The 20,873-nt window shown below is 39.8% G+C and overlaps 1 protein-coding gene across 1 annotated transcript; it reads left to right on the forward strand.

Annotated features, from left to right (window-relative positions):
• Positions 1-4,684: 4,684 nt before the first annotated feature.
• ptchd1 (patched domain containing 1) lies at positions 4,685-20,481 on the forward strand. Its single transcript, XM_014975327.2, has 4 exons — positions 4,685-5,784; positions 10,436-11,156; positions 16,788-17,458; positions 18,528-20,481. The coding sequence occupies exons 1-4, from the start codon at positions 5,368-5,370 to the stop codon at positions 19,626-19,628; spliced, it is 2,910 nt and encodes a 969-aa protein (XP_014830813.2). The 5' UTR covers positions 4,685-5,367; the 3' UTR covers positions 19,629-20,481.
• The last annotated feature ends 392 nt before the right edge of the window (positions 20,482-20,873 follow it).

Genomic DNA, 20,873 nt, shown 5'->3' on the forward strand with positions numbered 1-20,873 from the left:
ACTGGCAGTACTGATTGCTGATGAAACTGTTGCTCACATTTTTCTATCTACTAACCTCCTATATAAGACAAGTTTTTACATCTATGATCTTGTTTTTTAGATTTTTAAATTACAAGTTAATGACGATAACCTATAAATAACACATAATGGGTAAATCTAATGGATAATCTGATCCCTACAAAAAACATTTTAATCACATGACAACCAGAAACTTCAATATAAAGTGAACCTCCTGGTTTCTGGATTGAGGTTAGCGACCAAAAACGCCTAATACCTGTAAATTGCTAAGCTCCACAAAAATTATTTTAATAGTTACATCACTAAATATACTTCAATATGCACTGGGGAGCTTCTTAGTGCTACCATAAAACATCTAACATCCATGGTCTGCCTTAGTGGGAATTCAGCCAATCAGAGCCTAGGAAAATAAATGGCGCTCCTGGATTGGCTGTATTGAGAAAATACCAGCCAATAGTCTATCAGGTAATATTACAGCTAGGCATTTCAGCTTCCCAGGGCACATTCCATGAAACAAATTTAAATATGCAAATTTTTGTGTATATTTTAGTCTATCTCACAGAATAATCTATAAATAGGTTAATTTTCCATATTTTGGAGTTATGTTCCATACAAAAACACTCAAATCTTCCGCAAATAATTTAGTCCCGTTTCACAGAAAAAATACATGAATAGATTAATTTTCTGTGAATAATGTGGAGAAATGTGCCACAGAAAAAAACTTGAATTTTCTGCATATTTTTGGTGAATTATTTGGAATCATGTTCCACAAAATAAAAACTTGCATTTTCTGTGAATAATTTAGTCAGATTTCACAGGAAAATCTGCAACTACGGGTTTCAGTGAATTAAGAAAAAAATTCCATAAATTTTATTAAAATATTTATTAGTCTTGATCCTCAGAAAAATCTGAAAAAAGCCACAAATAAGAAAGGAAAAGTGAAAATGTTTTAAATGCATGATAATTGAAAACTACTGGGCTCATTCAGTCATTTTGTTCATCTTCCAGCTCTCACCATGATGTGGAGACAAAAAAAGAAACAAAAAAATTAAAGGAGAGAAAAGCGAATCAGAAACTGACATTTAAAGAGAGATCGTAAGAGGAACAAAATATAAAAGAATTGGCCAGACTGGAGTTAAGAAAACAACTCTGTAGATTTGATCGCATCTTTTCTGTCTATTCTCAGAGACTTTCTGAATATCACAATGAAACATATACTCTGGCTTTTATTAAGCTCGATTCTGCCTGCAGAATTATTAAACGGGACCCGAGTCGTTACTTTGTACTTTGCACGTCACCAGATTGCGGTAAATCCACTTTAGTGGCTGCTGTAAAACTGACGGCTTCAGTAAAGAGCTGCGTTGCCATTTGAGTCATTTCCTCATTAAAACCCCGCAGCGCTGAGGGTGGAAGACGGGCTCTAAATAACACCCAAGTTTGGGAATTAATTGTGTTTTAAAAGCAGAGCAGTTGATTTCTATGTTCATCCATATTTAAAATGATTATTGTTTTAGTTTAAAATATTTACGCTCCCTGAGGCGTTTTAATCGAGCTTTCAGAGGCTTTCCTCGGACATGGCTCGCTGACCTCTCTGCTGTGAAGGTTTCCCTCCGGCGCTGCTGATGTCATCGGGCCTCTCCCTGCATTTCTCATCGGCCGCCGCGGGTTTTATCTCCTTCCACTTCCTTCTCCGGGAGAGCCGGGCGGGGAGATGCTCTTTTCAAATCTGCATCCGTCTGCATCCGTCTCTCTGTTTCTGGCCCGTTACGGTAATCAAATCTTTCAGTCTCTGAGAGGCTTAGAAGATGACTTTACAGTATTTCGCTTCCCTTCACCATCACTCCCACTCGCTGCAGCCCGCCTGGCCTTTCTGGCTAATGCATAAATGACATTTGGGATGTAGAGACGAACACTGCTGACCTCCAAGAAGATTCTCTAACTGGAAATGATCGGAGGAGATCCCTGAAATTTAAAACAATGGAAAACATATCACAACATTTTTCTGCCTCCATGTTTTTCAATTTATTGGAAGATTAGGAACTCTAATCTTAAAATCACAAACAATGCATTGATCATTGTATTGCTATTCTGCTTTTAATCCACTACAAAAACACAAAATCTTACCAAGTAGCCTATTTTTCATAGTTTCTAGTACAAATATCTGAGTGAGCGCAAGACAAGACTAAACTAACTCATGACTTTTTTTTTTAATGTCCTTTAAGAAGGATTTTTACTGCACTGTACTTTTTACTTTTACTTGAGTAACTTTATTACAAAGTATTTCTATTCTTCCTTGAGTAAAATTTCTGGGTTTTCTATCCGCTGAATGAAAAACAAACAGTTTGCAGTTTTTGTTCAAAGTTTCTTATTTTATTGAAAGAATTTGATCTGGAAACATTTTATTTTTGCCTGATTTTATTTTTTGTTTCTTACTTGAATTATTGTCATTTAAGTTCTAAGAATACCAAAAAATCTTCTTGACTTTACATTTTGATGTAACGTCTAAATATGAAATGATTGATAAAATTGATATAAAACTACAACTTCCACTGGCAGATTATTTCACTTATAAAAATACGTTCTGCGCTTATAATTGGGAGTTTATTGCAGATTTTTCTCAAAAAATTGTCCAAAACATCTCCGTCAGCCTTAATTGATGTCGGATTATAGTTCATAATCTATACAGTAAGTAATAAAAAGTTGCCTTTACCGTCATAAATAAGCGCACATATTTCTAAATTAGTACCACAAACACTTTGATTTTTATTGCAAAAAAATCACAAAAAGTATCACAAAATCCTTAAGGGACTGAAAAGATGTTCAATAACATTATTTAATTTTAAGGATTCATTGATATTTTAACAGTTTGTGATCAGGTTTTATCAATACATTCTGGCCCTTTAAGAGCTTTTATGATCTTAATTTGGCCCAAAACAAAAATGAGTTTGACACCCTGATCTAGTGGATGTTTATCAAGTTGCATTTTTATTCTGTTTTCTAAAAAAATAATCTGACATTTAGAGCGTCCATCTTAATCTCAATGTGAATTGAGTCAGCAGCCGTTCCCAGATTCGACGAATAAGCATAAAAAAACCTGTTACTTTGGCAGTTTGAAACTCTTAAACATAATCCGTCATAAAGTAACGTGGGTCATATTTCACTTTTATGGCTGAGTCGAGGTTTTCATTTCTCAGTAAAATTGTTCTCATTTACAAGAGGAAGGTGGAACGACGACATCCGAGCCACGGCTGCCCACCATGGCTGGTGATGGATGGGTGGATAAATAATACAGAAGGAGGGAAATAGAAAATGAAAGGACGGCCTCTTTATTAATGGATGACCTGTACCAAAACAGATGGATGGGGGGATGGGAGGAAGAGGACGAGGGTTTGGGGAAGTTGAAGACAAACCTCGTGATCTTTGCTTTTATCCATGTAGCGCTCTTTGGTAATGGACAGAAAAGAGGTCAAAATGTTCATGGATGCCAAAAAGTGACAGTTTTTTTTCTATCCATCTGTCCGTTTATGTGTCCAACCCAAGAGGATTCCCTCCTAGGTGGAGGTAAAAGTGTTATTTCTGAAGTCTCTTTCCTTCGCCTTGCTCTCGCTCTGATTTCTATGAATCATTTAGTGACACTAATTAGAACCTTTGTTATCACAGATTGCCCCCGAGCCACTTATATCTCCACTGCCTTTCATTTTCAGATCCTGCTCTTCCTTCCTCCCCCGGGAGGCGTAAATCAGTCATTCCTTCACCGCTCCGTCCTCCATGGACTGGTTACGGGGATTAAGGGGCTAATTGAGACTTAATTGAATAACAGATTAGGACATGTTCGTATTGTACTCTTATGTTTTTACTTAAGTTTTTGGAGATAATTATTGTCGCTTCATGTTGGTCCTGTCTGTTTTTAGCTGTGGCTCATTATTAAAGAAGATGGATATTTCTGAAGTGATGTTCTTGTGTAAAAGTTTTGTCATTTCAGCAACAAGGTAGTTCAAAGTGTTTCACATGGTAGAAACATACAATTCAACAAAAAAAACCAAAACAAAACATAGTACTAGTGCAAGAATAAAGTAATCATATTGTTACAATCTGAGCTAGGAGCATGTCGATATAAACGCAATGTCACGTAGCCACCACAGGGGCCGCTCTAACTTCGAATTGCCCTCTTTGGCAAATTGAAAATAAATTGAGTTTTATAAACTCAAGACTTTTTAAAATAAGATTAGACAATTAATAAATTATTTTTGATTCATTTGGGCCTTGATAGGAGAGGAAAGCCTGGACTTTGGGTATTTTTTCCCCTACAAATCGACTTTCTTCACCAGGATTGTGTGTATAATGACACATCAGTGTCCAATGAGCTCCACAGGTGAACGATCAGAGATGAGTGTGAACTCCACATCTCTTCTTCTTCTCTTTTTATTAAACACCTCCACGCTATAAGCAGATTGGGAGTCAGCAGGTGTGTGTGTGTGTGTGTTTTGACTTTAGTTTAGGAGGGGGGATGGGTGGCATCACCGTTTCCATAGAAACGACATGTTGTACAGACAAAAGACTGTAATTTGTATGGTTTCCGTAGCAACAGGCAACACAATATAGAAAGTTGTGCCAGGTGAGAATAGGATGGTGAATAAATTAGTGTTTTTCCAAAACCATGTTTGAACTGACTTGTTAGATTTCTCCTGATCTGCTAAGAGATCCGACACACAACAGTTTTATTGGTGTCTCCGCATCAGAGAGAGAGTGAGTGAAAAGCAGGAGGCGGAGCAGCAAAGGAGCCCGATCAAGATCGGATTTCTGGTTTAAAGGGCGTTAATTAGCGGTGTCTGGCTGGGTGGGTGGGCTGGAGATGCCACGATGAAGGGGAAATAAAAGACACAAGGAGGAAGGCACGCTGCAGAGGGAAACCAGATCGGGCTGATCTGGGTTGCATGCAGCCGGCGTCCTTTCCATTGCGTGCACCGCATCACTCACCGACCCGCACATTCACCCAGCTGGACCACCCTTCAGGCTGCGTGGTGACTTGATGTTGCAGGGCGGAGCTGGAGCGTCTTATCTGCAAGGCTGGTCCCCGCAACTGCGTGCAAAGTGATTGTTTGGTGAGTTTTCTCGGATCATGAGGAGTTGCTGAGATTTTTCTGTTGCGCACGCAGCCTGCAGAAGGCATCAGTTTTGCTTCGTAACCGCAGCGGATGAGAAAACTCCGCGAAAAGAGCGAGCAGCGGCGCCGCGGGGACCGCAGCAGGTTGGGATTCTCCCCCGGCTGCTGACCTCCTGCTCCGGGGGAAGATCTCCCCACGCCAGGCGCCTTCTCCTCTTCCCCACCGATGCGTCCGGCGGCCCCTGATGCTCGGCGGCGCTCCGGGGCTTTCCGGTCGGTGGGAGAGGCTCGAGCAGCGGCCGCGCGCCGGTAGGATGCTGCGCCAGGTGTTGCACGCGGGGCTGAGGACGTCATTCCACGCACTGGGCCGGTTCGTGGCCGGTCACGCGGTGTTCTTCGCCTCGGCGCCCGTGCTGCTGGCCATCCTGCTGGGGGCCAGCTTCAGCCGCTACCGCGTGGAGGGGGACGTGGAGAGCCTGCTGGCGCCCAAGCACAGCCTGGCCAAGATCGAGGGCAACCTGGTGGAGAGCCTGTTCCCCGTGAACCGATCCAAGCACGCGCTCTACTCCGACCTGCAGACACCTGGACGCTACGGGCGCGTGATCATCACCGCCCGAAGGGGCAGCGTGCTGGACCCGGTTCACCTGGAGACCATTCTACAGGTGAGCACACACTTTGGTCCCAATGTTAAGAAAACTAAACTTGAACTTGAACTTAAACGCCCAGCAAAGAAAAATGTAATCAAGAAATTAACTAAGTTAAGTACATTTGTAATTAGAGGTAAATTTCATTATTTAGGGGTCAAATTTTGACGATAAATTTTGCTGGAAGATAAATTGTCCCATGAAATCATTGCGATAAACGATAATGTTTTGAGATCATTTTCAAGTAATATTATGGTAATAATATAATAATAATAATAATAATGCAAGAATAATAATGCAAGAACAGATTCTCAAATCTGTTCTTGCATTATTGAAATTATAATTTAAACTTTAAATTATAATCAACATTTAATACTGAAACTGGAAGACAGTTTAAATATCCAAAATAAATAAACAAAGCAACAGAAATAAATAAAATGAATTAAGAAGTCTGTAAACAAAATTGTCCTTCAAAAAATGGGCTAGTTGAGACCAAAACACCAGACTGAAGACTTTTGTCATTCAGTTTTTGGTAGAAAGAGAGGTAGAAAAGAGGAGACAATAAATCTTGCAAATGTGATTAATTGATTTAATGCTTACTGTGACAGTTATGTTCCCCAGAGTCGAATTTCTCCGCAATTTCTTGCCTTTGCAACATGAAGGTGCCATCCAGTGTCTTTCTGCATGTAGTTTACATGTTCTGTGTTTGCTTTTCCAAAACACAACTGGTACTAATTAGTTTCTGTAGTCTAAATTTGTCCTGTACATCTTTATGATGGACTGTCTCTGTTTTCCCTGCCTCTTGCCCAGTGACTGCTGGAGATTAGTTTCGCTGATATGGCTTGATAACAATAATTTACTATTATTGTTTTCTACAGTGATGTGGGTTGAAATATTGACCTTGGAAAAACAGACAGGAAGGAGGAGGATGGATGTAAAGTTGGATGGACAGAAAATGTGTAGATAGATAAATAAATAGTAAGAGCTGGTGATAAATCAATATCCCGATAGACACATAATATCAATAGATGGTACTTCTGGCATTGTGGGAGATGTAGGCGGAGGAAAGACTTTAGCTGCCCAACCTCTCATAGCCAGCTAAGCTAGGTTGGTGGCATCAACTAACTCACTCATTCTTTGGTTACCTAGCAACAACTTACTGAGTAACTTGGGCAGCAGCAGCAGTTCAAAGTTCCACCATTGTGTCTCGTAACTGCTTAAAAATTATACATATAAAAAATGAACAATGTGGAGTAAAATCTGTGGATAAAATGGGAACGCTCAAACCACCAGCTTTTGCGAGTGTTCCATATTTTTAAAATGAAATAAATAAATAATTATTGATAGACAGATATGAAATGGTTAAATCGTGATATGTTTTTCGTCCATATCGCCAGTCCTATGTTTTCCCCATGCGCAGTTAGCCTCTGAGGAATATCTTCTGTTTGTTTTTAGATTAACACCATACTAAAAGACCCAATTATTACCAATTTTCAGTGTTCTGGTTTTGATTTTTATCAGACTGTGATGGCATTTTAAGAAGTTTATGAACTTTAATGTCCCTAGCCTGTTGACCTAACAGAGGGACTGTGGTAGATTTCTACATAATTAACCTTGAATGTTTGCTGCTGAAATGGGGAACATTAATTTGATCTGACTCACAGTTTTGGTGTCAGAAGTGTTTAGAAAATGGTAAAGTTTATGAAACAAATCTTTATTTTTTTCATGGCATTACAGCCAAACAACCAGGTTGGATTTGCATTACATTTGGTGAAATCAAGTTCCAGTTTTCCTAAGTTATCTTCATAAGTTTTTTTATTGTTGGCAATAGCCTGTGTTTCCCAATTTGAAAAGTGACTAAAAGAGATGAATCTATGTCAACTTATATTTGGGCAACAAGTGATTACAGATTAAATTCTCATCATCTTCCTTGCCACCAATCATGAGATTCCCCAAAAGAGCCTCAACCTTCAGATTTATTCACTCCTTCCTCATTAGCATTCATTAAACCAGCAGTTTGTAATGAAAGAGTGTTTGCTTGTGCAATATTGACTGTAGTTATGATGGAAGAAATGATTTGCTGACTAATAATCTCAAAGAAAGTGAGGTCTTTTGTGAAGGGCTGCATCTTGCTGATGTTCTTTTCCCCCATGAAAAACATCAATGTGACCCGTTTTATGTACATGTTGCAGGAACACTGTTGGTCCGCAGGGGATTCCCGCAGTACAGTGGAAATGCTCTGTTTCAGGGCTGTACATCATTTCCATCTCACAGGCTGCGAGAAGCAAACAGAGTGGTGCATAAAGAGATAAATCCACTGTTACATAATCTGATGATGTCTGCAAGGCCTGAGATTCTGTAATTGTTCTCCTCTGTGCCTGCAGTCGGCCACCGTGTGTGTGTGTGTGTGTGTGTGTTATAACGTCTCCCTGCAAGCCTTTTAATGTTCCTTAGAGAAGGGAGCTGAACTTGTTGCATGCAGTGCCCAGGATCAACAGAGACTGGTGGAGGGAACATAACCGGCTGTGACTCATTCAGACAAGTTACTGCTTCCTCTGACACTAACAAAACCAGAAAATATTCCTGTTAATTTTGAGTCAGTAAAACCTTACGGAGGAAGCTAATGGTTTACTATGCTACCATGCATTTAGCTAGCTGTTTAATAATGCACTTCCCCAATATGCGCAAAAGGTTTTCTGTGAGTTTAAAAGGGAACTGGACATGGAAGAAGGTTTATGTCTATGGTGAATAATTTCTCTGTTGAACTGCATCTTGGATAATTAGACCTCCAGTGAAATTTACAAGAATAAAGTCGTTCAAAAATGAAATCATAACATTACAAAATAAAGTCATAGAGACATATAAGAATAAAGTTGAAATATACAACAATAAAACATTTCTACCTGGATATTACAACTTAATTCTCACGACTACCGTAACACTGACTTTATATTCTTAATACAACTTTATTTTCATAAAATTCTGACTTTTTTTTTCCTAATTTGACTTTATTCTTGTAATTTTATGTTTTTAATAGTTTTTCTTAGTATGACCCTAATATTTTGCTGTGGCATGGTAAAATTTTGTAAAAAAAAAAAAAACCAAAAAAAAAACACATTTCCCTTTCTGAATAAATGCACTGAAATAGATTTTCCAAATTTTTTAGTGTGAGATTTTGCTGCTATTAATTGTTGCCTCATTAATAGGCATTTGCAATTGAAAAGTTTAACTACTTTTCTATATCTTAGCTAATGACAAATTTTAAATCTTATTATATTTTCACACAAATCACAGATCTGAAAGCTGAACTTGCTGCCTGCTTACAGTCTTTGATGAAATACCTGCAGTGTCTTGGAGTTATTTAAGGCAGCATCCTTCAAGAGCCTGAATCCTGTTCACATCTAGGGCAAAATGCACTGAGCTTGCTGCTTTGTGGATTAAACGCCATCGATCTTCAGTGAAGTTTTGCTCCAGAACTTTACAGAATCCTCTCCTCATTTCAGGCCAAGAAAAGAAAAAAACACACACAATAGAAACTAAAGTCTTCATACAGAAGTCCTCTTAAAGGTTGATGCAGCACTCTGAGGTGGTAGTCAGCTCACTGTGCCAATGACTGGCATCAAGGCTGTTGCCTAGCAACCGGCACTGTGGATGCTGGCACTGTTATCTCGCCAGATAATAATAATTATAATAGTTTGGGGGTTTTCACTATAGTTTAGTTTTGTTTGTCCAATTGACTTAGTTTTTAGAGTGTTTGCTAGTTTTCATTAGTTATTATTGAATAAATATAGTTTAATTGTTATTAGTTACAGTAGTAGTTTGAGTTTTTCATACCCTGGTAGGTAACACTTTATTTGGAGGGGTGTGCATAAGCCTAACATGACACTGTCATGAATGTTTATGACTGTTGTCAAACATTATTTGATAAATAATGACACTTTTAATGCAAAGTTCTGTTAAAACTTGCATTAAAAGTCCACTAAAAGTGTTAACTTTGCATTGAAAATGTCAGAATTTAGCAAATTACACTTTGCAGTAATAAACATTTCTGAAAACTCCTTCATGTTTGTGACAGATTTGAAATCATGTTTATGACAATGTCATTTCAGTCTTATCCGCACCCCTTCAAATAAAGCGATACCTTTTGGTTCATTTTAGTTACAGAAAACAAAAAGTATTGTATTCTGATTATCTATTCTATACAATGATTTGGTACTTAATACACAACAGAAGACACGGTTCTTAAAACATTTATTCAGTTGTTGAAAAAAACCAACCGTTGCCGACACCATTTTGCGGACTAGCGTAAACGTGGCCAGGAGCCGTATGGAATGACGTAATTTCCCAACTGCTGACGTAAACTTCTTATGAGGTGGAAAAATTATATTACATCCGTAATTTATTTATTTATTTTTAGTTTTATAAACACGCAATACCGTTCCAGTTAGTTATAGCTTTTCCCCGTCAATTACAATTTTTATGTACTTTTTTAATTTCAGATTTCGTTCGTTAGCTTTAGCTAACTTGCTAACTATAATAAGCTTGGTGCAGTGAGGTGTCAGCACGCTCCGCCATACATCTTCGAAACGCAAAGTTTCCGATAAAATAGGTAGCAGCTGAAACTTTTCCTTAATGTGGGAAGGAAACAGAAACTCTGCTTCTGTCCCAGCTCCACAGGCGGATCTACCAGATGCAGGTGACGGTCCCGGCTGCGACGGCGGGCTCCAGCGGCTTCAACTACTCCTTCTCCTACCTCTGTCTCCCCGACGACAAGAACGTCTGCATCGTGGACGACATAATCCGGGCCATGGAGGAGATCCAGTCAGCCCGCACTTCCAACCGAAGCGTCCCGGTTCTGCACTACCCCATCACACAGCTGGCGGACGGGAGGCAAGCGTACATCGGGCACCAGCTGGGCGGCGTGCAGGGCTGGGGACCCGGCGGGGCGGTGCGGCCTCAAGGGACGGGAGCCAAAGGGGAGGGCGTCCGATCCGCAAAGGCGGTGCAGCTCACCTACTACCTCCAATCCCGAAGCGGGCTGATGGATCGGGTGGCGGGTCGGTGGGAGAAAGCCTTCTGTGCCGAGCTGAAGCTCTTCGGAGCGTCGCGTCCAAAGCTGGGGCTTTATTCCGCCACGTCTTCCTCGCTGCGGACTGACTTCCAGTTCTCCTCCGAGCTGGCACGTCGCCCCCTGCTGGCGAGTTTGGGAGTGTGCGGGGTGCTGGCCATCCTCTGCTGCTCCATGAGGGACTGTGTGAGGTCCAAACCCTGGCTGGGGATGCTGGCTCTGCTGTCTGTGGCTCTGTCAGGACTCACTGCTGCTGGGATCCTGAACCTGACCGGAGCTACATACAACTCCACCTACCTGGGAATCCCTTTCGTCATGCTAGGTAAGTTTATTGGTTGATACAACGAAGATCAGAGGGGTAGAGTTCCCAAAATGTTCCCAAACATTGTACTCAAGTAATAATAGCACTACTTTAACATATTTTACTCAACAGTAAAAGGTAGCTGCCTGAGAAAGTGGTCAAGAAAGAGTAAAAACAGTATTTGACAAAATGTCTACTCAAATACTGAATAACTGATCAAATTATCAGTTAATAATTAAAAGTTACATCATCAGACGCACCAAAATATAAGAGAGAACTGGAAATGTTGGTATTTTAAGGACAAAAATAACAATAATTCAACCAAAAATAATAAAATCAGGCAAAGGTAATTTTTTCAAACCAGTTTCTTACAATTAAAAATTTATTAAACTTTAACAAAAACTGCAGGTGTGTCTGTGTCTGATGAGTTTTTGGTTAAAACATGTTTGTTTTTCATTCAGTGGGTAGAAAATCCAGAAATTTCAAAAATTTTCTTTTGCCTGATTTTGTTATTTTTGTTACTTAAATGAATTATTTTCATTTTGGTCCTTAAAATACCAGAATTTCCACTTAACTTTATATTTTGGCCAACTGATGATGTAATTTCTAATATTAAATGAGTGATCAGTTACTCTGTACTTTTTACCAAACACTTTTTTATTGGCGTCAACCTTGGTATCGGTCGATATTAGTAATTTTTTAAGATATTGCTATCATCTGATTAATAAAACTGGGCCTGTTTGAACAACTGCTATTTATTTTGATTTATTTCTGGTGGGCCTTTTTCCCAAAAGGTGTCAAAATGGTAGCGAAATATATATAATGTTAAATATCGTTTACTATCCATAATAGTAATATTGGATATCAGCCCAAATCTGAATGTAAACCTGTTGGAGGCTGCAGGAGTCTTAAAACTGGGGTTGAGGTTTGAAGTATTGACTCATTGGAGTAAATACAAATGCAAATAAATTAGTTTTTCTTTAAATGTACAGGTATGGACAGTTTTTGCATCAGTTTATCATATAAAACCCCTTTGAAATACATCAGTGTTTGTGTTAAATGAGTATTCTTACAAAGCACGTTGATGCTGCAGCTGTGCTCCTCTTCTGGAACTCGTGGGACTTATTTTGCAGAGTCCTGTGGCTGAACGCCGTCTCAAAGTAAGCAGATCGTCAAAATGATTGACAGGCTGTAGGACAGGAACTCACTGAGGGGGCGGAGGACGAAACAAATGACACATTTTCTTACTTGAGGCAAATTCAGAACTAAAGCAAAGGTAAGAAAACAGGCTTCTGGTGTTGCAGCTGTTTAATGCGGATTTGGAGCAGAATCAAAAGGTTTTATTTAATAAATATATTCCTGCACCATGCATGAATGTTTAGGAAGGTTTTTCTGTGCTTCACTTACTGCAACTTCCCCTTTTATTGTTTAAAATTAGATTTTTGGTTAATTTGGTGGTTCCCTGCAGAGTAAACTCCATATTTGCTAACAGATCCAGTCGTCTGCATGCTGAGCTGCAGCTTGTTTACCGTCAAACACGGCTGACTCACATCGGGTATTGACAGATATAATGAACAGAGTGTCAGTCAAACCTCAAATGAAGGAAAATTAAACATGAGTGGATGAACATGAAGCTCTGTGTGCACACTGATAAAATACAGGATGTAACTGCTGATCCTTTTTCTGAGGCACTAATTTACATTAACCTTCATTACAGGGTCTCCTATTTTTTAAATGCAGGTTTATCTCTGCATTTATGTTGTTTTAGTAAACAACATAAAAATTGAACATGGTTTAAAGGTTTATCTTTCCTTTTCTCTGACAGTTGATGGTTTTTGACATGTAGATTATTTTGCACTTTTAGTTACTCATTTGAACATTACCTTTCTTTCTTTTCCAGCTGCAGCTTGTTTGTAATCACTCAGCTGTTTTCATAACTGCCTCTGTATAAATGTGCCCTGGTTTTTATTTTTATTCTTTAGTCTTTCTGTTAAAATCTACGGCGCCCCCTAGGGGACAGGGGGATAAAATGTATTTTATGTTCCCTCGCAATATGCTTACTGCAATATTTTCTGGTCTATTTTCAATACAGTCATGAATGTCAATTTAAAATTTCAAATATATGCACATTTATAGAGAATCTGAAAACATGTTTATATATTCTTAACTCCTTGGCAAAAAAATGATTGAATATTGATTTATTCACTTTATGTTTGTTTCTGTAAGGTTGAGATGAAAACGGCCCTTTGTTAACCAACACAAAAAAGACACAATAGAAACTGTCAGATGACGTATTACCCCGCGATAATAACTCAGAAATAGTCCAAATAGTTTCTGTTTATCTTGGTTTGTGGTGCATTTCTATCCTAAAAAATATATAAAACTTCAGGTATCTCACCAACGAGATCTAAACCTTTAAAAACCTCAAATTACAGCAGAAAGACTTTCAGTTTTCAGTTACGCCGCATGAAATGACCAGAGACCGCAAAAGAAAGTTCATGTCCACCAGGGGGCGCCGTAAAATTCTCAACTTGCTCCTATTTTATTTTTTATTTTTTTGCCATTTAATTAAGCTTCATTTCTCTGTTGCTAAGTCTTCAATACATTTACTCTTTCAATACATAATAAAAATCTCAAAATGCTGAAACTATTTGCCTAAAATATATTGAACTCCTTAAAACGTAACTGTTTTTATTACCCGCATTAAAAATGCCTACATTGAGAGCAAAATTAAACTGAAATTAAATTCCTTGTTTGTGTGCAGAAACGTAGTAAATCAAGGAGATTCTGATTAGATCTTAAATTAAGTTTAATTGTTTCTACAAGGTGACAAAGAGGGCAGCTGACCAGAATACAAAACAAAATCTGATTAGGTTCCAGTGAAGCTTTAAATAATTGCAGTGAACAGGAAAAGTGCATAAAGAGACATGAAGTGTCTCCGAAATCCTGCATAAAATATTAATCCACATAAATGCAGCTGAGACGAGGTTCGTTTTAGCAGCTAATTTAGTGATGAAGTGAGATGAGAGATGAGGAAAAGATGCAAATGAGAAGTGATTAGAAAACTGCTGGCCTCCTTATGGCGTCTGGAATATATTGACTTTATAGTAACTTCTCAAAGCAGCAGCAGCAGCGAAAACCAACATTATTTTAAAAAGCACAATACTAACATGTTTTAAATTCAATGATAAGAAAAATACGGCTAAAATTGAATCTATATTTGTTCCTCCTTACAAGTATTCAGGTTAGAATGGTCAAAAAGTTCAAACTAAATGGCAACAAGGGGTGTTAAAGGAAGATATTGAAAAATAGCAGCCTGTGAATCATTGATTTATTATTTCTTAGGAACAAACGTGGAGAGTAAAACTGAAAAATAAGACAGATGCTTCTTCTTCTTCTTGATTTTTATTAGCGGTTGGCAAAAATATTAGGTAAGCATTACTGCCACCAGCCGATGTGTGGCCACATGACAAAAATTAATAATGAAATAAAAATAAATTAGATATAGCTTCATATCCTCTACTTCCTGAATTTATCTGCAATAAATCAACAATGTCCAATTTAATTTTCATGTTACTAAGGTTCTTAATTAACTTGTTTCTCTGAATCAATGCAAAATAACATGTTTATTGTCTCATTTTCCCCACAATCACATTTCTCTGTCTGATGTTTCCCTATTAAAAATAATGTGCTGTTCAGTCCAGTGTGTTCAATTGTAAGTCGGGAAATAATTATCTCTTCTCTCCTGCTCCTTTCTGTTGTCATTTCTCCAAAAATAAGACAGCTAGGACGCAATCACCTGTTCACATGATGTACATGCCAAGTGTTAGCACTGGTGCTAGAATAAGTTAGCAAAATGGATGGTTTATGCTTAAATTGCAAATCTTGACTTGTGGGATATTTTATGGTTTAATTGCTTAGAGTAGGACAAAAAACCCCACATCTTTTCCAGGATCTTTAATTGTTGCTCCTTGTGACAAAGCTAATGCTAGCACTACAACACAGCTAGCAAGTACAAGTATTTAGAGAAATTACAGTTTTGAATTATTCAAAACTTGTAGGATTGTTTATAATTTAGTAGTTGCTAAGAGGAAAACAGAAAAAGGCAAGAATATAATACAGTGCACTTATTGCTCCTTGTTAAATATGAGCTAATGCTAGCGTTTTCAGAGCTAGCAGCTAAAAGTAGAAGTTAGTTTTGAACTCCACCCATAGAAAACAAACAAACAAACAAAAAACATTACTTCCAAACTTGTGGGATTGTTTATGACTAAGTAGCTGCTATGAGGAATATATAGAGAAAGACAAGAATAAAAATAAGTATACAAAATCACCACTTCTTGCTCCTTGTTTAATATGAGGTAATGCTAGCTTTCATCACCCTCTACCCTGAAGAAAAAACCCGAAAGTATAGTGCTTCCAGACTTGTAGGACTGTTTGTGATTTAGTAATTGTTTAGAGAAAGGAAAAAATAAAAACACTGAGTAAAACATAATTGCTACTTGTAACGGTTTATGTACAAGCTAGTGTTAGCATTGCAACACAATTACATGAGTTAGAAAAGGAGCACTTTTAAACAACCATATAATTTCTTTTATAAATATTTTTTGTATGTGTAAGTCATATAGTCAGTTATTATGGTATTATTGCTCAGACATTCATCTAGTAACTATTGTCTACTAATATTTTGTTGCAAATATACATGAGTTAAAATGCTGTGTGTTTTTTCTGCTAAAAACCATCTTGTGCGCTAAGTGCTGTCCTCATCTTCTCCTTGCGCTGTGGGTCTCTCCTGGAAACATGGATTTAACACTTGTGTCATTTTGACACTCACACACTCTGCAGATCTTTCTCGCACACTTTTCTCTCCTGCCACCACATTAAAGTGTCAGTACAATGTGGCTCTGCTAAGGTGTTAAGTGTTTTGCCATGGTGAACTCGCCACAGGAAGAAGGGTGTCCGTGTGTCACTGGTGACTCATGGACGCCATGGCAACCAAAGTGTAAAAAAAAAGCCAATGAAAACCATCTGTTCCACATATACAGTATAAATATTTATGTGAATGCTTGCACGTGAGAATGAGCATGAATGGATTACTGTAATATTTAAATTTCAAATATTCATATTTATGAATGGAGAGAAAAAAGCAGGTTTAATTTGAATTTTGAGTTTAAATGTGTTAATATATTTCACTGCAGATTCACTTACCAAGAGTGGTTGTGGAAGTTGTGGGAAAACTGCTTTTCATGGTGTGTTACATTCGTCATTTCATGCATCTCTGCTTCAAACAGACTCGAGGTGTGACAGTTTTTCAACTTCCTGGTGCGATGACATGATTGGTCTCAAATAACATGAAACTAGAGTGAAACCAAAATGTCCAGAGGGGCCAATTTGATGGGAATTGGCTGGCTTTGACGCCATCTGTTTAAAGTGGCTGTTAATATTGCTTTAATTGACCTTTTTGAACAGTTGAGGGTAACACTTATTGGTGAACAGCTATTTACTTTCCAGTTGAGAAAATCTTTTATAGTCGCCAAAAACATGGGAACAAAATCTGTCTTTTTGGCATATCCAATGTTCTTTACTTGGCATTTTGCTGGGTTTTTTGTGTAATTGGGTGTAGATTTTAATTCTCGTTGCCGTCTCCAACAGGCCACGGTCTCTTCGGCTCCTTTGAGATGTTGTCGTCATGGAGGCGAACGCGGGAGGATCAGCACGTAAAAGAGCGAGTGGCAAGTGTCTTTGAGGATGTCATGCTGCGTTTCTCCGGCTCCACCATGATCCACCTGATGACGTTGGGTCTGGCTGCCTCGCCGCTCACCAACATGGAGGCCGTCCGCCTCTTCTGCCGCAACGCCGCCCTCGCCATCACCATCAGCTACATCTACATGCTGTCCTTTTACAGCTCCTGCCTGGTGTTTACAGGCTACTTGGAGACGAGGTATAGACATGGCTGCTTCTGTCGGCGAGTACCAAAGCCAGACCGGCTGGACTCGAAACCGGCTTGGTACCGGTGTTTGATGTACACCCGTTACCAAGATGAGACGCAATCAACCAACCCGCCTCATATGCCAAATCCTAACCTAACTCACATGGCAAACAGTTCTGGTGTTCATGGACACATGGCTAACTCCATACAAACACACTCGCCCCATCACACTCATCCAACAACAACCACAGATCCTCATCCTCAGGACTGCCATCTTTTACTGGGATGTGTTCGACATTGCTATGGAGACTGGATCACCAACACTTACGTCAAACCCTTCGTAGTTTTACTGTATCTGGTTTACATCTCCTTTGGATTGATGGGCTTTCTTCAGGTGAGACACAAACACATTATGATCTGAACAAGGTCTTTGCAACTCACCTCCACATTTCGTAACACCTTTTGGTGAAAACCAAGATTTTTAAGAATGGCTTGTAAAGTAACTTAGGTTTTGATAATAATTACTTAGATTTGGTTGGCTTCTTTCAACTGTTGCTTTGTCAGCTACAAGCCTCAGGAGTGGTGCTATGGTTTGAGGTTTTTCTGTTTGTCCTAATCCTCTCTTTATCACCAGTAAATGTTGGTCTTGCGCTGGAAAGGTCATTGATGTTGTGGCAACTGTGAACAATTAAGTCAGGGGTGTCCAAAATCAGTGATCAAGGGCCCTGGTATCCTGCATGTCTTTGTTCTATGCTTGGTTCAACACACCAAAATCAAATGATGGCTCATTTTTAGGCTTCTGTAGAACATTGTTAGGTTGAAGAGATGGTCAATACCAGGGTTGGCTTCCTGCATGTTCTAAAACATGCAGGATACAGGATACAGACCCCTGGGGACATTGTTTGTCTGCATCAGAGTTTGATCACACATTCATACCTCCCAAAACGAGCTGGACTTTCTAGGCAAACAAGCTAGAGTTTGAGCAAAGCAGACTAAACAAGGTTTGGCAAAGTAGCCTTTCCTTTGCCAAAGGCTGCAAGCGTCAATCAACAACAGGCGTACCTGACCCTTAGTCAATTGACCGTTAGTCAGATGACTCCAGGTCATCTGGACATGGTATCTACAGCCAGTTGATCTGTAATTGTTGTTGATTATATTGGTATATGGGCAACCTTTGGTGACTTTGAAGCTCAATACTCCTCTACCTCATTTTTTAAATTTCCTACTTTACAAAAATTACCAAGATCAATTGGCTTTCTTTGTGTCATATCATATTCACCGCCCATTGATCCCTAGAGTCTCTTGGAACAAATGCTATTACCTCCAAATTAGGGGCAATAGGAATGAGGGGTTAAAACGTTGGGTTATAAACTTCCAGATACTTTGACAAACTCAAAAAAGTGAAGTTTTAATTGCAAATTCTTCTTATTGTCACTGAATAAATATATTTCTGTTTCCAACAGGTGACCCAGGGCTCTGATCCCAGTGCACTGGTTGCCACGGATACAGCAACAGTGTTGTACACGCATGCGCAGCATCGGTACTTCAGCTCCTACTCGCCAGTGATTGGATTCTACATCTATGAAAGTGCCCCCTACTGGAACGCCTCGGTGCAGCGGGACCTGCTGGAGTATGCCAAAGGCTTCCAGCGGATCAGCTGGCTGGAGGCGTACCTGAGCTACCTGTCCGACCGCAACCAGTCCACCAGCCAGCCTCGCGAGAACTTCACCCGCACTCTGCGCCACTCCTTCCTGCACGAGCCGCAGTTCGCTCACTTTGCAGACGACATCATCTTCGCAGAGCGCGGACAAGGGGAGGAGCCAGACGTGGCGGCCTCGCGCATCTTCTTGGTCGCCAAGACGACAGAGAACAAGCGCGAGGAGATGTCGGTGCTGCTGGACACTCTGCGCCGCTTGTCTCTCACCTCTCGGGTTCGCTTCCTGATATTCAACCCTTCCTTTGTGTACTTGGACCGGTACGCGACGGCGGTCAGCTCCCCCCTCAGACACTCACTGCTGGCGGTGCTCTTCCTGTTGGGTCTGTCCTCTTTGGTCGTCGTGGAGCCGCTGGTCTCCCTGTGGCTCGGACTCACCCTTCTCTCTGTCCAGTTTGGGGTTCTGGGCTTCATGACTTTGTGGGGCGTGGAGATGGACTGCGTGTCGGTGCTGTGCCTGATCACGGCTTTGGGTCACTCGGCGGACTGCAGCGGCCCCCTCCTCTGCGGCTTCGCCTCGGGCCGCGGTGAAAGCAGGACTCGCTGGGTTCACCTGGCATTGGAGCGACACGGCATTCCTTCCCTACAGACACTTGTGTGCTACAGCGCTGCCCTGGTGCCCATCTGCGCTGTGCGCTCCAACCTCACCCGCACACTTTTTCGCTGCCTCACTCTGACGGCCGTGTGCTCGGCCCTGCACACTCTGGCCTTCCTGCCGACCCTCCTCACCTTCCTGCCTCCCTCCAAGAGCAGGGACCATCGGCCAGGAAGAGAGGGCCAGAGACAGGAAGTGGAGTGTGTTGAAATGAATGACAGCACCAGAGTAGTGGACCAGATCACCACTGTTTGAGCACGTAACGGTTGAAAGGTTGGCAAAAGGGGCAGTATTATGTAAAATCAACTTTTTTTAGCTTTCCATCAGGTTATGATGTCATTCCCTCATCACAAACATACCTGGATTGTTGCCTTGATTCTTTAATGCATGTTAGAGAAATCCTCTAATCTCCATGGAAACCATTCTGCTGTTCAAATCACCTGGGCGGACATATCCCCGCCCTCAAAGTGCATCTCCTCCCCCACTCAACTCCTTCAATCTAGTCAGCAGCAATTAGCAAACACTTAATGGAACTGCGTGTCTGGTGGAGCCACTTCTCAGTGCAACGCTGGTAAAAACGTTGTTAAAAGGGTTTATAGAGGAGCCATATTGTGATAACTTCCTGAAAACCAAGTTTCAGAAAGAAAATTAAAGAGACAGAAGCCCAATTTCAAGGCGCTAAATTACAAAATCAAATTTCTGTGAAGTCATACAGCATTTTGAAGGTAACGCAGTTACTTGATTGTGCTGCAAAATGGCGCTATATATCAGGAAAATACATAATACTGCCTCTTTAAACAGGAAAAATATGAAATATAGACCATAAGGAGAAAGGCAGGCCTGGATGAAACGTGTCTCCTGTCTGTTGGTGGGGCGACGCGGCATGTAAATGAGTTTTCTCCCAATCACAGATTGAAAATGTGCCTGGATGTAAACACTTTTCACTTTAGGACTCGCTTTAGATTCGACCCTTTACTGCCTACTGCTGTGTTTACTTTCTGTTGCCATATCATGTTGCACAATTTCAGCTTGGGTGGCCTGAGGTAATCCTCTGTATTACTTAGTATTTCTACTTTAATGCTGGACAAATAAAGTCAGAATAAGAGAACGTGATGTTTGTGTTTGCCTCTTTTGCATCCAGAAATGCTTCAACTCTTGTTTCAACAAAGGAGTTTTATTGAACTCACAGCTTTGTTGACCAGATGATACTTTGTGGGCACTAATGTATTTCTCATTTTTATTATTATAACATTGGAAAGAAATACTACATTTTCTCAGAATATAATTTAAGATTTTTGAGTAAGTTTTGTCCTACTTGATATAAAATCCGACTTGCAGGTTATTTTTCTAACTCAAAACAGTAATTACTAATATTATTACTTATTTCCAGAGATTGTAAAGTAATTTTTGTATTTGTGAAAGTCTATCTGAAGTTTGTTTTTTAACTTTTCTTTCTGTCTAAATAGAGAAGCCACACTTTAAATGTGTAAAATTAATGAT

The sequence above is a fragment of the Poecilia mexicana genome, unplaced genomic scaffold, assembly GCF_051168715.1.
Source record: "Poecilia mexicana isolate PSO_F unplaced genomic scaffold, ASM5116871v1 scaffold_20, whole genome shotgun sequence".
NCBI lineage: Eukaryota > Metazoa > Chordata > Actinopteri > Cyprinodontiformes > Poeciliidae > Poecilia > Poecilia mexicana.

Coding starts and splice junctions, on each gene's coding strand:
- ptchd1 (XM_014975327.2), top strand. CDS start 5,368: ATGCTCGGCGGCGCTCCGGGGCTTTCCGGTCGGTGGGAGAGGCTCGAG. Junction 11,157..16,787: donor AATCCCTTTCGTCATGCTAG/GTAAGTTTATTG, acceptor CGTCTCCAACAG/GCCACGGTCTCTTCGGCTCC. Junction 17,459..18,527: donor GATTGATGGGCTTTCTTCAG/GTGAGACACAAA, acceptor TGTTTCCAACAG/GTGACCCAGGGCTCTGATCC.